General features: G+C 51.2%; 1 protein-coding gene across 1 annotated transcript; it reads right to left on the reverse strand.

Annotated features, from left to right (window-relative positions):
• Positions 1-8,812: 8,812 nt before the first annotated feature.
• Positions 8,813-13,747, reverse strand: TOPORS (TOP1 binding arginine/serine rich protein, E3 ubiquitin ligase). The gene is made up of 2 exons (XM_082337370.1): positions 13,492-13,747; positions 8,813-12,347 (listed from the first exon to the last, which is right to left on the reverse strand). The coding sequence occupies exons 1-2, from the start codon at positions 13,654-13,656 to the stop codon at positions 9,342-9,344; spliced, it is 3,171 nt and encodes a 1,056-aa protein (XP_082193496.1). The 5' UTR covers positions 13,657-13,747; the 3' UTR covers positions 8,813-9,341.
• Positions 13,748-16,015: the final 2,268 nt, after the last annotated feature.

Genomic DNA, 16,015 nt, shown 5'->3' on the forward strand with positions numbered 1-16,015 from the left:
TAAACGTGATTTCAGTAGAGTTCCAGTGTCCCTAAGGGCCCTGGAAGAGTGGGTGTGTGACAGCAAAAAGTTTCATACAAGGCTTTGGAGATTACCTTTAAAACATTACGTAATTCCCAGATGTAGTATATGGTTGTTAGTTCTTCTGACTAGTAATTTAAATACTGTCCTTTCCTAGTTGCTAAGATCTTGTCCTATTGCAATAGTCCAACTATCTATGGCTTGTGGAAACCCCAAGTGTTTTCCTCTGTTCCAAGTAAATATCTTCTTAGGATGAGATTTAAAAAAACGTTACACTATGCCCATCACATCCCATTGCATAATGCTGGTAAATACATTTTGCTTCTACCTTTTCTGAGAGAGTGACTGCTAACCTTTCAGAATTGTCATGGTTTAACCCCAGCCAGCAACTAAGCACCACACAGCGGCTTGCTCACTCCCCACCCACAGTGGGAGGGGGGAGAGAGCTGGAAGGGTAAAAGTGAGAAAACTCATGGGTTGAGATAAGAACAGTTTAATAATTGAAATAAAATAAAGTAAAGTAGTAGTAGTAGTAGTAGTAGTAGTAGTAGTAATAATAACATACAAAGCAAGTGATGCACGATGCAATTGCTCACCACTCGCCGACCAATGCCCAGCCTGTCCCCAAGCAGCGATCACTGCCCATCAGCGAACTTCCCCCAGTATATATACTGGCCATAACGTCATATGGTACGGAATAGCCCTTTCGCCAGTCTGGGTCAGCTGTCCTGGCTGTGCCCCCTCCCAGCTTCTTGTGCACCTGGCAGAGCACGGGAAGCTGAAAAGCTGAAAAGTCCTTGACCCGTGTAAGCACTACTTAGCAACAAGTAAAGAGATTTTGGGTTTTGTTCTTGCAAAAAATAAACAATACAAAGAGATGGATAAAATCTATTTCCACTCTTTAATGCCACAGCCCAAAGTTACTGGTTTCTTCTGTAATGATCTTGATGATGTGGTTTGGAACACAGCTGGCCCCCATGAAAAAACATCTATGGCTAACAGGTAGAGCAGTACAGACCACCTGTACAGCACCAGAACATAGCCCAAGCACTAGCTTGTGATGATCCATTGTATTTAATTACCTGTGTGATTCCTGCAGAGTTTTCACCTGTGCCAATTCAAGCAGGAGCACTGGAAACTACCAGTCACAAAGGAATACCATCTGAGAAAAAGAAGGAGCAAAAGAAGACAAACAGTTCAATACAAGCTTCATAATGACCACATTTTGAGATCTAGCAGGCTGTTGCCTGGTCCATGCAGGAAAATGACAAATTAATGCTGTTTAACATTTTGCTTGAACAGTTTTTCCTTTCAGAAAACTATTGGCAATACAATAATGAGAAAAGCAGAGCTGTGAAAAGAAGCATTTTATAAGGCTGATTACCTTTCTAGAGCATATCATTTGATACACACTTTGTTTATCCAGAGTGAATTCAGTGGTTAAAAAGATCAGCTGAGCCTATTTTATGTTACTTGTACATGCTTTCACAGAGAAAGTGACTTGTGTTTTTTCTTATTGACTCGTGCACAAGAGCCTGCAATACACCAGCAACAGCAAAATGACTTTTCTAGATTTAGCAGTCCACAAATCTTGCAAGATGCCAGCCCATCCAGTGGTTTTTTTTTTTTTTTTTTTTCTCCTTTCTTCCAGGTCTTTCTCATATGTCCAAAGAAACTAAATGTGCATGCAGGAGATGCACAGTATCTGTCTTTGCTTTTCTGCTCTGCTCTTCCAGGGTACAATAGCCATCTGACAGCTCACTTATGCTCTCTCTCTCTCCCCCCCTCTCCCTCTTTCTCCCCATGAACACATAATGTGGGCAGGTGTGCAAGCACATACATACATACATACATGCATACATACCTTTTTTCTGCTTCAGCTAATGGAGGAGAAGAAATTACTATGATTTCAAGGCACAAAGCTGTGCGGTTTGAAGGAGTCGTGTGATCTTGTACATGTAGGTGGCTGAGGATCAAACTGTTATTTGTTCTGAATTGTTACATTATTTGAACTACACTCACCAGGTGAATAATATCTTAAAAAAAAGTTGTTTCACAGCTCTGCATCTCTTTGCCCCTACACACTTCATTTTCATCTCAATGTCTTGGACAGCAGCTTGTCACTTAGTTGAGGTTTGTTCTGTGCACAACATACTGGATACATAATCTCTAAGGACTACAGGTTTTCAAAAGATAAATAGTCATATTGCCACACATACTGGTTCACATGTTTTTGATGAGTGGCCAGCCATATTATTCATCAGGATTGAAGACTAACTTAGTTGTACACTGGTTCACTCTACACCTCATGCAAATATTTCCTAGACCTAAGCACTTAACAGCATCCCAAGGAGGGGGCCTTTTCCTCTACTTTCCGTCAGTCCTTGCTAATCCAGAAGACTTCCCTCAGTTAATTTAGTTTCCCTTTTGGAGACCACTGAAAATGTGCCTAGATGAGTAGTTACCTAGCTAGGCTCAGGTCATTTCCAGATCCTCTGTCACTCCATGGCAAAGGCCATGAAACCTGTTGAACTGCAGACAGCCCCAGCCTGTTGGAAAGTGAGACTTGAAACTTCTTGAAACTGAGGCACTGAGCATCTCTGACATTGCTAATCACTGATCTACCAACTAATAAAATGTTCAACAGATACACACACTAGCAGCACCAGTATTTTCTGTGGCCAGCCTTTGGATGCCGTTCCAGTTCAGAAGCAGGAACATAAACTGCAATGTGCTTTTTCCCCAGAGAGTTTCTCTACAATGAGACGAACAAGGCACCCACAGAATGTCCCTTCATCTTTAAGTACTCATTTGAAGCACAGCAGGTGGATGCTTAAGGGTGAGGGCCCTTTGTAGTGCAGCCTGTATTATTATCTATTCCTTACAGGATGGTCCTCAAACAAGATCCCAGTTCCGTATTGACAGGGTCTGCACGCATGCAGAGCAAGAGATACCCCTCGTGGATTTATCTGCTCACATGTCTGTCCTGAGATTTCAAGGTACCCCAGATCTGGCAGATAAGACACCTTTTTTCTGAAAAGGCACCTGGAAGGCAGGCAGCATATCCAGGCAATCTCAAAGGGCTGCAGATACAGTGATGTGGGCCACTAAATCCAGCACCATTGCCAGCAGAAGTCTTCTTGTCTAAGCCTACAAAATTGTGCCAGGTGAGCCCTGGAAGAGGTGTAATGGGTCTCATTCCTACCCAGAGCCAATTAATGCAGCTCAATTCTCTTCAGTGGAAACAGGTTTCTTAATAGCAGATGATGCCATGAATCGGCTTGCTTATTCCTGCTTTGTGGTTGGTGCAGTGGGAGTGATGAGCTGGTTTACCCAAAGCAGCACTGGGAAGGAATGGCTGCCTGTGGCAGACCTCTGATTTCCTAAACTGAGTTTATTGCCCTAGACATAGAAAACAATCCTTTGCATTTTAATGCCAGTTTCCTAATAATGCATGTTACAACCAGACGAAGTTTCCCACATTGTAAATGTCTCTTCAAAATATTAATAATGCTTTTGACAGCTTGCTCTTTTCTAGTGTTCGCAGCACATCCCATGCAGCGTGCAGCTCCCTGCCTTGATAAGCTGTACAGGTCACCATCGTTGCTAGCAGCTGGGCACCAGCTCTGCTCCAAGTGTGCAAGGCCTCGCAGCTGGGGCTGCTCAGCCTTGCTCTGCTGTGGAGCAGGGCTTTCACTGGGATTACCCGCCAAAAGCAGTGGTGGGCACAGCCTTGGTTTTACACAGAGGGTGGCACCAAGCCGTGGTGCTATGTACCAAGGCTGTACCAAGCAGTGTGGGCTGGCAGGGGAGCAGAGCCTTGAGATGTGGAGGCAGAGGGCAAGGCATGGAGGCGTCCAGGCCTGGGGTGATGAGCGATGGGGCACTGGACCAGGCCTGGTCCTGGAGACACCCTGGCTGCAAACACCTTCCCTGGGACCAGCCACCGAGGTGCATCCCTGGAGTTGAGGAGATCTCGCTCTCGGGGGGAGAAACCAAGAAATAGCACCTGAGCTACCTGGAAGGAGCCATTAGCATTAACATCCCACCCCCTCCCTGGCAAAGGGCTGTGCGGTTGTATCCAAGCTCCCTCCAGACGGCCCCACCGACCCCAGGCTGCAGCAGACACCGGAGGGGGAAGGTGGGCACAGCACCAAAGGCTGACCGGGTGGGGACAGCAATGCCACACACACTGTTAGTAAGAGCGAGACTTCTCCTGTAGTCTTTATTTCTTTATTTTCTTTCTCTAATATAGATTGAGGCAACTAATGAGAGCCTCCTCGTGCGCTTTGGCCCTCACTTCACCAGCCCCTGGGGCACCAACCTAGTGCCGCCAGCGGGATGGCCTCTTGTGGGGCTGGGGCATGTCCTGGGGGCTGGGGGCCCTCCTCTTTGGGGGGCGCCGGGGGCCCCTGGGCAAGCAGTCCCTGCCCCCGCCAGGAGCACAGCGGCAGCAGCTGCAGCCCTGGGCAGAGGGACCTGCCACCACCGGCTCCCCCGGCTCCTCCTGGGGCTGCTCCTGCTCTGCAGGGATGGGCACAGATGGGGGGTGGCTGGGACCCCCGCAGAGGGTGGCCTCCAACATGCCAGCTTCGTCCTCCACATTGTAGCCTGCAGGGCTGCTAGAGAAGGCCAGCCTGGAGTCAGGAGTCATCTCCCGAGAGGCGGCGGGTCTGGGGCTGGCCACAGGGCTGTCGTCCTCCCCCCAGGCAGCGTGGGGGTCCTGCCGGTCCAGGTGCTGGCGGAGCTCGCTGCCGCACAGGCGCATGGCAGCAGTGATGAGCTGGCGGACGAATGTCCCTGTGTCTTCTGGCAGGCAGTTCTGCAGCTGCCGCACCAACATCTCCTCATCCAGCCCGTAGAGGCACAGGTGGGCCACAATGGTGCCCTCCGCTGCAGCCACCTCCCACCACTGGTCCTCGGCAAGCACCTCGAGCTGCTGTCGCAGCCATGGCAGCAGGGGCCTGACGTTACTTGGGTGGCTCTTGAAAAAGTCTGCCCAGACCTCAGGAGGGAAGTCGCCCACCTGAGCCCCAGGCACTGGCCCCACAGTCCCCTGCTCATCTTCAGCTGATGGATCTGCGTGGCCTGGGACATCAAATGTCAAATAATCATTGTCCGACCACACCGAGAATAAGATGGTCGTTGTCACCGACCTGCACAGGGGGCAGTTTGGCTTCTGCTGTGCCCAGCGTAGTGCACAGCCTAAGCAAAATTCGTGGAGGCAGGGTGACACGTAGGCGAGGTCCTCTTGATCGTCACGGCAGATGGGGCAGCTCCACTCACTCTTGGAGGCCATGCTCTCTGCACGCTGTGGCAGTCTGGGGAGCACTGAGGATGAGGAGCTGCTCCCGCTTGCTGGCAGCACAGTGGCAGGTGTCACACGCTGCAAAAGGGAGAGAGGCCACAGTCACTCTCCTGGGGTGGGGAGGGGAGGAAGAAATGCCCAGGCCACTCGAGGACACCCTCCTGGCTCGCCGCATCCCATCGCCCGCCCTACAGCCACCCTGGGGGGACATTTCCCCGCACAGCTCACCTCCACTGCTGCAAGTGTGCTCCGCGGTGCCCGGCTGCCTGAACCAGACAGGGCTGGGGAAATACAGGGGATGGCTCTGGGATGGGCACTGAGAGCTGCTGATGGCAGCCCCCAAAGCACGAACCAGCACCAGGAGAAGCCTCGCTCCACCCTCCAGACCTTGCAGAAACACTCAGCAGGGGTCCAGGCACGAGGAGGCTGGGCCAGGCTCTGCTGGCACCTGAACATAAGCAGCGAGGGATGCAAGGTCACAGTCCATTGCTTGGTGATGTCAGAGCCCACCGCTCACCCACAGTGATGTCACAGTGGCCTATCTGCCCATGCAGAGCTCACCTGGGCAGTGATCCGGCCAGCTTCCAGTGAAGAACTGTTCTCACTGTAAAAAGTTCTTTCTTGTATCAAGATAAATCCTTTCCCAGTGGAGAGGAGAGCAGCTGAGAGCAGCTGATGGAGGCAGAGGAGCAGCATGGGCAGAGCACAGGGGAAACCAGAGGAAACACCTACGCTCGCACACCCTTGCGTGCAATCCCACTCACACCTGTCCTGTGTGTGGGTCCCTAGCTGGCAGGACAGAGGCCCTGGAGAGATGGGGTTCCCGAAGCAGGAGCGGTCAGCCAGGGAGACATTCTTGGCCCTTGGACAGCTCATGGGCCACTAGCATGCCTTCCTGCTGGAAGCTGCTGGGCCACCCGGACAGTTGTCCTCTCTTTCCAAATAGCCAAGTTGAAAATGAAGTGTGTAGGGGACAAAAAGATGCGGAGTGGCGAAAGAACGTTTTTTTTAAGCTCATTCACCTGGCGAGCATAGTTGCAAGAAATAATAGTTTGACCCATGGCCACCTACATGAACATGCTGCGCTTCCTGCCTGGGATGTGCAAATCCCTCTTCCAGTGCTGGGAGAGGCAGGGAAGCGGCTGCTCCCCACCCTAGGCCAGGTCTTGCTCTGTCCTTCTCCATCACCCTGGGGAGCTACAAATCTCACCTCAGTCCATCCAGCAGCATGGACAGCACCTCCCCCATAACACTGGCAAGGCCCCCGATGGTGGGATCTTGGGCCTGGGTATGAGGAACAGTTTCCCCTCCCTAAGGTGTGGTGCCTACACATCTATGATCAGTGGTTGGTAACACAGGAGGGACAGACCTTGGCAAAAGAGAGCTCTGTATACATCAGTCATGGTCTCCTCCTCATACCAGCCCCAAAGACTGATCTTCCGCACCAGCCTGACCTACTGTGAGAACACTCATTCTCATGCGAATTCTTCCGTCACTCTGCCATTGCAGCAAATAGCTCAACAACCTCTCCAAATATCCCCCATGCTCCAGAGAGAATAGCACCCTTGGAAGTGAGGAAAACCTTAGAAGGTGTGGTGTCACCTCGTTAATCCAGAATGGTTATGAAATCACCATCCCTTGCAGGTAATGAAGGAGACCGCAACACATGTTCAGTAGCTTGCTGAAATGACTCACTTTGGGATTTAGGTACCAAGTCTTCAGTGCTGTCAGATGTGCTCATCACTATCTTTGCACACACAATCATCTAACAGCTGACACATGGGATCCACATCTGTCAGCCCAGGGTGTACTGGGCTTATGTGGCAAGGTTTTGGTAGCAGGGGGTGCTGCAGGGTGGCCCCTTTTAGAACAGACCAGGCGCTGCCCCATGCCACACATAGACAGTTCCAGCTGGCTCCAAAACAGACCCACTGCAGGACACAGCTGAGCCCATCAGTCATGCTGGTGGTGCCTCTCTGAAAACATAGTTAAGAAAGGGTAAAAACCGCTGCAGGGCAGCTGTGTGAGGAGTGCAAAAAGCATGACAGAAACAGCCCTGTAGCTCAGAGAAGGAAGGGGAGGAGGAGATGCTCCGGACTCCAAAGCAGAGATTCCCCTGCAGCCCCCCAAAAGACGATGGTGAGGCAGGCTATCCCCCTGCAGCCCAAGGAGGCCCACAGTGCAGCAGAAATCCACCTGTGGCCTGTGGAAGACCCCACACCAGAGCAGGTGTAAATGCCCTGAAGGAAGCTGCAGGCCATGGAGAATCCACGCAGGAGCAGGCTCCTGGCAGGAGCTGCAGCCTCTTTAGGAGCCTGCGCAGGAGCAGGTTTTCTGGCAGGACCTGTGACCCTGTGGGTGACGGACGCTGGAGCAGTCTGTTCCTGAAGGATTGCCACCCTGTAGGAAAGACCTATGCCAGAGCAGAGGAACAGTATAAGGAGGAAGGAGCAGCAGACACAGAGTGTTATGGACTGACCACAACCCCCATTCCCCATCCCCCTGCACTGCTGGCACGGAGGAGGTAGAAGAGTCAGGAATGAAGGAGTGAAGTTGAGACTGAGAAGGGAGAGGAAGGTCGGTTTAGTTTTGTCTTTATTTCTCATCATCCCACTCAATTTTTAATTGGCAATAAATGAAATTAATTTTCCCCAAGTCTATGTGGCCTGTGACAGTAATCTTTAAGTGGTCTCCCTGTCCTTATCTCAACCCACGAACTTTCCCATCTTATTTTCTCCCCCATCCTGTGAAGGAAGAGAAGTGACAGAGCAGCTTGGTGGGTATCTGGCAGGCAACGAGCCAAGGTCAAACCCACCACTCATGGAAGCAGTAACATAGGAGAGACAGAAGGCAACTTCCTGGTTCAGTGCTGAGCGCTACTGCTGTGCACACAGAGAAGGCCCAAACCCGGAGAACAAGACCCTGCCTGAGCCCTGTGCCTTGCACATACATGCAGCAGGACATCTAGGGTGAGCTGGGCTGGGTGAATGTTGCCTAAAGCAAGGGGGTCAGAAGGAGCTGCTCTATTGCCAAGGCTACAGACAAGGCAGATGTCTTCCAGTATGTAGTGGTAGGGCATACAGAAGAGGAAAACAGGCTCTTTGAGAGTTGCACAGCAACAGGATGCAAGATAGAAGACACAGACTGCAGCAAGGGAAATACAAAGAAGATATTTGGAAAAAAAAGTTTCCCATGGGAATACTCAAACATTAGAAGAGGTAGCACAGAGAGGCCATCCAGCTCTGGGAATATTCAAAACTGAAGAAATCCCAAGCAATCTGATCAAAGTTGTTCCTGCTTTCAGTGAAGGCTGGGACCTGACGACCTCCAGAGGTCCCTTCCAACCTGGAGGATTACTGACAGCACAGACATCCAATGGTCTGTATTGGTAAGACACCCAAAACCGAAAGATAAATGTTCTGTTTGCAAAGTACACAGTCCACGCATTTAAATTCATTTGAAAAAAAAACAAAAGTCTTATTGCTTTATTCAGATTTTGACATAGCTCACTTTTACGTTACTGGAAGTCCCATTGAAGATCTATATAGAAATCGCTGACCACTTTCAGCAGAGATCAGCTTAAAACAAATAGATTAAAATTATGGTAGAGTTCAGGTAGAATAATTTCTTATGAACTAAGCTATTATTCCTTTGTCTAAGAAGAGAAATCCCCATAAAATGCATTTTCTGGCTTTTGGTTTGGGCTCCTTTTTTGTTGTCCATTTTAAACAAAACTTTGAAATACTCTGTGGATATATTTTACATACTACAAGAATACAGGATGGCTTTATGAAATTACAACTTCCAAACAGTCTTCTGAGAAACTTGAAAAGTTATGTACTAGCAATATTCTATCTTCTTTGACTTAAAAGTGCATACACATTCAAAGGTTTTACACATTTCCCAGACATCTTTTAACATACACAAATCACATCAAGTGTTTTTGTTCTCAAGGGGAAAAAGGTAATTAAATCAAATTCACAATTTTAAGAAGTGTTCTGTGGAAAGTGTGCTACATTTTTTCTTCCGGGAAACCAAACCAAGAGGATCTGTTGACAAGTCTCTTTGGCAGTCTTAGTATCAGTGGTCGTCTCTCTGGACACTCTAGGAAGGAAATCCTGGGGGAAGGCAGTGGACTGGAAGGCGCTGCTGGTGCTTCTTGAACAAAGCTGGTTACAGTTTCTGTGTGAGAAGTGTTACTGCTGGTATCCGCTATGATAAGACTCCGATCATCTTCTGTTTCTTGAAGCTCGACATCAGCATTTCTGATGTCACCATCTGGGTCTCCCTGTCCAGTAGGAATACTGTAGTTTTTGGCTGCTCCTCCAGTTTCTTCACCAACTCTGTAAACATCTTCACATCCTGTCCTTTCCAGAAAAGAAGATGGAGACTCATTTTCCCTCTCATTTATCCGAGCTGTGCCTGTCCAAGTAATACTGCTGTCACATTCGGTACTTTCTGGCTCCTTGCTACTATCACTATCAATTGTAATCACCACTGGAGAAGAATGTGCCAAGTTACTCGTGTGATGTTTCCGGTGTTTCTTCTTATGCTTTTTCTTTTTCTTTTTAAGATGCTTTGTTGTGTCTGTCGCTTTTCCTTCATAGACTATCTCCACACTTGGACTCCTCACCTTTTTCTTCTTTTTCTTATGCTTTGTCTCACTGCTTGCTCGATTGTCTGAAAGGCTATCTTCATTTCTGTAGCAGTCACTGAATTTTGAGAAAGTTTTCTTGGGGTCATTTTCTCTTTCTAGACTTGTGCTCTCCATGAATGCATTCTCCAAGTGGCGAGTTTTGTACTTCCTTTTTCCACCAGGCTTTTCACTTTTCATTCTGTCAGTTCCTCCAGAAGGGGTCCTTGACCTGTTGCTTGATCGACTCCTTGACCTGCATCTTTCATAACAGTAATAGTGTCTCTCATGGACTCCCCTCTGGCTATGCGGATCTGTCCTTTCAACAAATGATCGTAACCTGCATTCTGAATTAGGAGATGGTCTTGAATAGAGAGCATTAGACTGAGTCCTCCTCCTGCTGGTGGATTCATAGCCATCTCCAAATGCCTTTCGACCACACAAAGCGTAACCCCACTGGTATCTACCTTGATAACTGTCTCTTACATAATAACGATCGCTGTCTCTGCTTCTTGATCTCCTTTTGCCATGGCCTTTGCTACGCGATCGTGATCTGCTTACTGCTCTGGATGGAGTGCTCTCACGACTTAGAGAGCCTCTCTGGCTTTTCAGAGAGACTCTGGTGTCATGAGCCCTTGACCTCCTGCTGCTTCTTTTGCTCCTATGTTTGCTACTATCTCTGCTTCTCGATCGTCTCCTTTTAAATTGGCTTTTGCTACGATGCTCCCTCCTAGACTGATGACCATGACTGCCTCGGCTGTTCCGTGAACAGGATTGTGGGCTTCTGGATCTTCCCTTTCTAGACAATCTGTGATTCCAAGGGAAGCATACTGTGTCACTGCCCGGGGAGGGGCTCCAGCTCAAGTCCCGTGGAGACAGATCTTTTACATTACATTTGTTCTTCTCATCATCTTTTGACTCTCTCTTCTCAACTGCAGGAGATAAGCAGCTTCTACAACTACCTACATCCTCCTTATATGTGGGGGAACGTGGCGAGAAACTCCTGCTTGGTTCACTATCACTCCAGCTCCGACACTGGATTGGCTGCTGTTTCTTCACATCTTCCCTTTTCTCGTCCCTGATGGACTCCTCGGAGTCCGAGGACAGCTCAACCACTTCTGGTGTCCTCTCAGCCAACGGCTTAACATACCCAACAATAACACAATTGTCCGAGGAAGAGTCACTGTCATTTGAGTCAGCATTAGCCTGTAACTGAGTTTGCAGTTTGGTTCTTCGACTCTTTGCAGCAGAGTCCTCGTCAGAACTTTCTGACGTCTCCAGAGGAGAAGCTACGTTTGCACGAACCTCTTCTGAAATGGAATAGGAAGGCCCTGGAGTTTCATCATCCCAGGGGGCCTGACCAAGATTGGTCGCAGACGGACCTTTATCTGGCCCTTGAGAACATGCCATATCTGGCGATATTGTAATAATTGACGAGTCTGAGTGGCTTCCTTCATCATATGACGGCGCAGGACAGTCATAATTGGCGTGTTGATCATATGCTTCTAAGTTAAAAGGACAACGGGCAAAACTGATGAATTCATGTAAAAAGTGTTCAGTCCGATTCAGCAAAAATGGCTTTAAATCGTCAGCAAAGGCCTGACTTTCCAGATCATACCTAGTTACGTTACTCATGATAATGTGCTGTACAATATTAACCAAAGATCCATGGGCACCAAACAGGACTGTAAGTTCTCGCTTCAACCAAGGAACCAACCTGTGAAGGCAAGCTGGGTTGCGGCGGAAAAACTCTGCTGAAATGTCACGATAGCGGCCACCATCCTGAATACTACGAATACGCACACCAGTACGGTACAGAGCTCTGCGGAAGTTGATCATGTCCTCCTCCTGAATCTGCCGCAGAGACCTGCCCTCTGCGCTAGCCTGCCTCCTTGAGGCCAGCCTCCTTATCATCTGCTGAATCTCTCCGTCTCTCTGCCGCACTGGTTCACTGGACAACCCTTCAAACAATATCCCATTATCTGGAGGGGTCAGCGTCCTTCGGGAAGGGGAACTGCCAGTGCGGCGTTCCCCTGTTAAGGTGGTACGGTAACGAAATCTCCGGCCATCAGGGCTGGCAAAAGAGCTGTTTTCTGAAGGGCTGAGTATGTACTCCTTAAAGTCATCTTCAGCACGAATTGTATGGAAAATGGAAAAAAAGGGTTGCTTGCAGAGAGGGCATTCTGCTTTGTTTTTCGACCACTCCTGGACACAGCGGAAACAGAACCTGTGCAAGCAGCGATCTAGATACGCAACATTGTCAAACCTATCCAAGCAGATGGGGCATTTAGAGTCAGGAGACGCATCTGTTGGCAGCTTGCTGGTGCTGGCTTTTGGCGAAAAGTTGCTATCTTCCGAAAATCCCTTATCTGCTGAAGTCATGTTCTACAAAAGGAAGAGAAAAAAGATCATTGCTACCTCAGAGAGACAAACGTTAAAGTCTAGACACCGAAACCCATTACAGTCATCTTTAAGGTTGCAAAACCCAACATTAGCAGTGAGAGCACACTGAACAAAGAGGCAGCACGACTACTTTGCTTGGCTTCTCTTCACAGTGAGATCTGGCTCTTCAGTGTTGCAAGTTTTAAACAGAGCTTGAATCATACTGGCACATATGAAGGTAACAGGCAGGACTCTGTCTTCTTCCCCACTCATAACTAACTGCTTTGATGTGGTTTAGTAAGCTTAGGATTAACACGGTGTCCTCCGAAGCACACTTCCAAAAGAGACCAGCATTTATATATGCAAAATATGGGAATAGTTAGTTTTGCCCTTTAAGAAAAAAAGCCAAAACAAGTAATTGCACTAGAACTAAACTACCAATTTCCAAGTTCCGCTGGACCTCTCCTGTTCCTGCACCCTCTGCCCATGTTTTGCTGGGCACTCGTGCTGGGCCACATATGGCTCGTTGGACTAGACAGCCTCCAGGGATGTGTTCCAGCCTACATTAGTCTTTGTTTTTAAGACTGAAGCAGAAATAGGCAGGTGTCATTCCTACACCTATCCTCAGGTACGCGCTGCCTTTGTATGTAGTCAGGCTGTCAAGCGTGGTTAGCAATAAGTCCACCTACTTTAAAACTTATTTTGGGTACCAGCATTATTCTAAGGCATTATAATTCAGTGAAAATAAGTTACCGTGCTACTTCAGAACTCATTACCCCACCTTCTGCAGCAAGCCCGGGAGCGGGTCGCAACTGCCTGTGGGACACCACGCATGAAGCCCGCCGTGCCGACAAGCGGGACAGAGACACGGGCACGCACACGCGGGGCGTCACAAGGGCACGCAGGCAGGGGATGTCACAGGCGCACGCAGGGGGTGTCACAGGCGCACGCAGGGGGTGTCACAGGCGCACAGACGCAGGCTCGGGGGGGAAGGGGATCCCGCCCGCCCGCCGCTGCGGGACGCCTCCCCGCCCAGCTCCCTCCCCCGCGCCTCCCGCTCCCTCGCCTCGGGCCGCCGGCCCGGCAGCCGCCTCCAGCCCACCGGAAGGGCGCGGCGCTGCCGCCGGGCCCTCACGCCCGCACTCACCGCTGCCGGGCCCTCGCTCCCCATGCGGGCCGGGGCCGCGGCCGCCTTCAGCCGGTGTCGCGTCCGGCAGCGCCCGGAGCCGGCAGCCTCTCGCCGCTCCTCCCCCGGCGGGCGGCGGCGGCGGCGGCGGGCGCCCTCCGCCAGGCGCCGTAACGGTTCTGCCATCGGCGGCGGCGGAAGCGGCGTTGCCACGGGAACGGTTGCCCCCCGCCACTAGCGGGGCCGCGCCGGGCCGGCGCGCTGCCTGCCGGGAGCGCAGCGCGGGCGCCGTTGTTTAGCGTCACTTCCGCTCTGGGTGGCGACATCTTGCCGGCGGGCGGAGGCCAGGCCGGGTCGCAATGGCTCCGCCGGGGCGGCGGGACTCGCGTCCGCTCTGCTCCCTGGTGCGTGCCGGGGCCGGCTGCGCCGCCGGCGGGCGGGGCGGGGCGGGGCGGGGCGGGGCGGGGGGTGCCGCCCCGGGGCGGGGGTAGGCCCGAGGCCGCCCGGCCTGGAGGGCGGGCTTACCGCCCGGGTGTACCTCCTGGTGGGGGACAGCGGGACCCGGGGGACTACGGGAGCGGGGTCCTGGTGCTGCCGCCGCCAACGCGCAATGCGCCTTGTCCCGCAGGTGTTGGCTGCCGTGGTGGTGCTTTCCTGGGCTTTCGTCCTCTGCGGGGCACGGGTGGCCGCCCAGCGGCAGCTGGAGAGCGTCCTCCTGGCCCAGGGGCTGCCCTAGGCAATGGCAGGGCCCGTGCGGCACCGCCGGGAGCTCGGTGTTGTCTCCGAGGGTACAGAGGAATCCGTCGGAAGGCTGGAGAAGCCCTGTGGTCAGTTGGGCAAATAGAGGGTGAATATCTTTTAGGAAAGAGAAGGTAAATAAAGCATAAACAGCTATTAGGAAAAAGATCTTTCCTTACTAATTTGTACTGGCGGCTATCTGCAAGAGACACCCATACCCATATGTGCAAAAAAACCACACTGACACAGCCAGCTCTACAGACTGCTGTAGACACGGTGCTGCCATCTGCAGCACCTGCATGTGGTGCTACCAGGACTCACATGAGCACAGCCAGCCATGTCCCTTTTCTCTACAGCTGGTAAAGAGTGACGCTCACTAGTGAAAGCACACATGGGTGTGCAGATCCCCTGAGTACCAGCACAGCCCGTCTCTTCTATCTGATAACCCTGCCCCATATCCTGAGCCCTCTTACTCACTCCTACTTACCAGCTGGTCCAGCTTCCAGCAACTGCACACACTTGCACTGACACATTTACCAAACAGATGCTCCACACCTGCAGATCTTTCCAAGTACCAGCATGGGCCTATGCCTGATACCCTGCTTGGACCCAGGGCCTCCTACTCACCAGCTAGCCCAGCCTGAAGTTTGTTAAGGAGTTGCATCCCCACCCTCAACGCTTTTCTCTGGTGTTTGGGGGAGATGCGACAATTTCGCCTCCCCAGCAGGCAGCACCAGGCACGTGGGCTGTGACCTGCAGTCCTGCTTCGTGTGCTGGTGCTGAGACTCACTTGCTTTACTCACCCCAGTTCCCCCAGCAGCTGCACCTGGGGCACACATACCAGTCCTGTCCCAGCGGCTGGAGCTGAGACGCTCACTGTCACCTGTGCCCTTTGCTGGCACTCAGACTCTTACCCACTCCCATTGCTGTCATGATAGGAGGGATCCATATCCAGAATGGTCCTACTGGGTTGGCTTCCTAAAGGCTGTGTGCATGTGTTGGCTCTTAAGTGAGGTGGGATCCACTTGGAGAGTCCAGCTCTGGAATTCTACAAGTCACCAACATGGGAAGGTGGAAGGTCCCCCAGGTTCTTCACAGGGGGATTTTAATTTATGAGCCGAAAAGAAGCAATTCTGGAAGTTAAATGGGTCTGTTTTGGGCTGCTGGTTTTCTACACAGCTGGGAAGAGCAGAAGTCTTGTGGCTCCTTTCCCACATCCCACCCACAGACCTCGAAGCCAGGGCAAAGCCTTCCCCTGCATAGGCCTGGCCCTGCTTCCTGGGCTGTCAGGTCCTCTGAGGTGCCTTGGTCAGCGGCAAGGGTTTTCCCCACTGGCAGCTTCATGGGAGTGAGAGCAGGGAGAGGCTTTGGTCTCGTGTCCTGAGCAGCAGCCACAGCACGGGCAGTGCCCAAGCTGTTGACAGTGAGACCCACAGTCCCTGGGGAGGGACGCAACCCCCAGCCCTCTCCCCCCAGAGCTGGCGAATGCCCTCTCAGGCACGGCAGCAACCGTTCCTCTGGGGAAGGAGGTCAGCAGGAAGCTCAGGCTATTCAATTCCTAGTTTTTTTTAATTGCCTTCCATGTTAAGTTTCCTAACCCCACAAATACATGAAAATTGTTGTAGACCCCTGCAGTGCCCCTACAAAGGTTTCTGTGCTGACAGAGAGGCTCTCTGCCTCTCCACTGACTTCTTCTCTGAGTGAAAGCTGGGTGGCCGGATTATCCTTCACTGTCAATGCAATAAGGGCTCTGCTTTGGTGCGCTGTTGTCCTCACCGTTGTGGTCAAGCAGTTGCCAGGTGCAGTT

Source organism: Platalea leucorodia (genome assembly GCF_965183815.1).
Source record: "Platalea leucorodia genome assembly, chromosome: Z".
Taxonomy (NCBI): Eukaryota; Metazoa; Chordata; class Aves; order Pelecaniformes; family Threskiornithidae; genus Platalea; species Platalea leucorodia.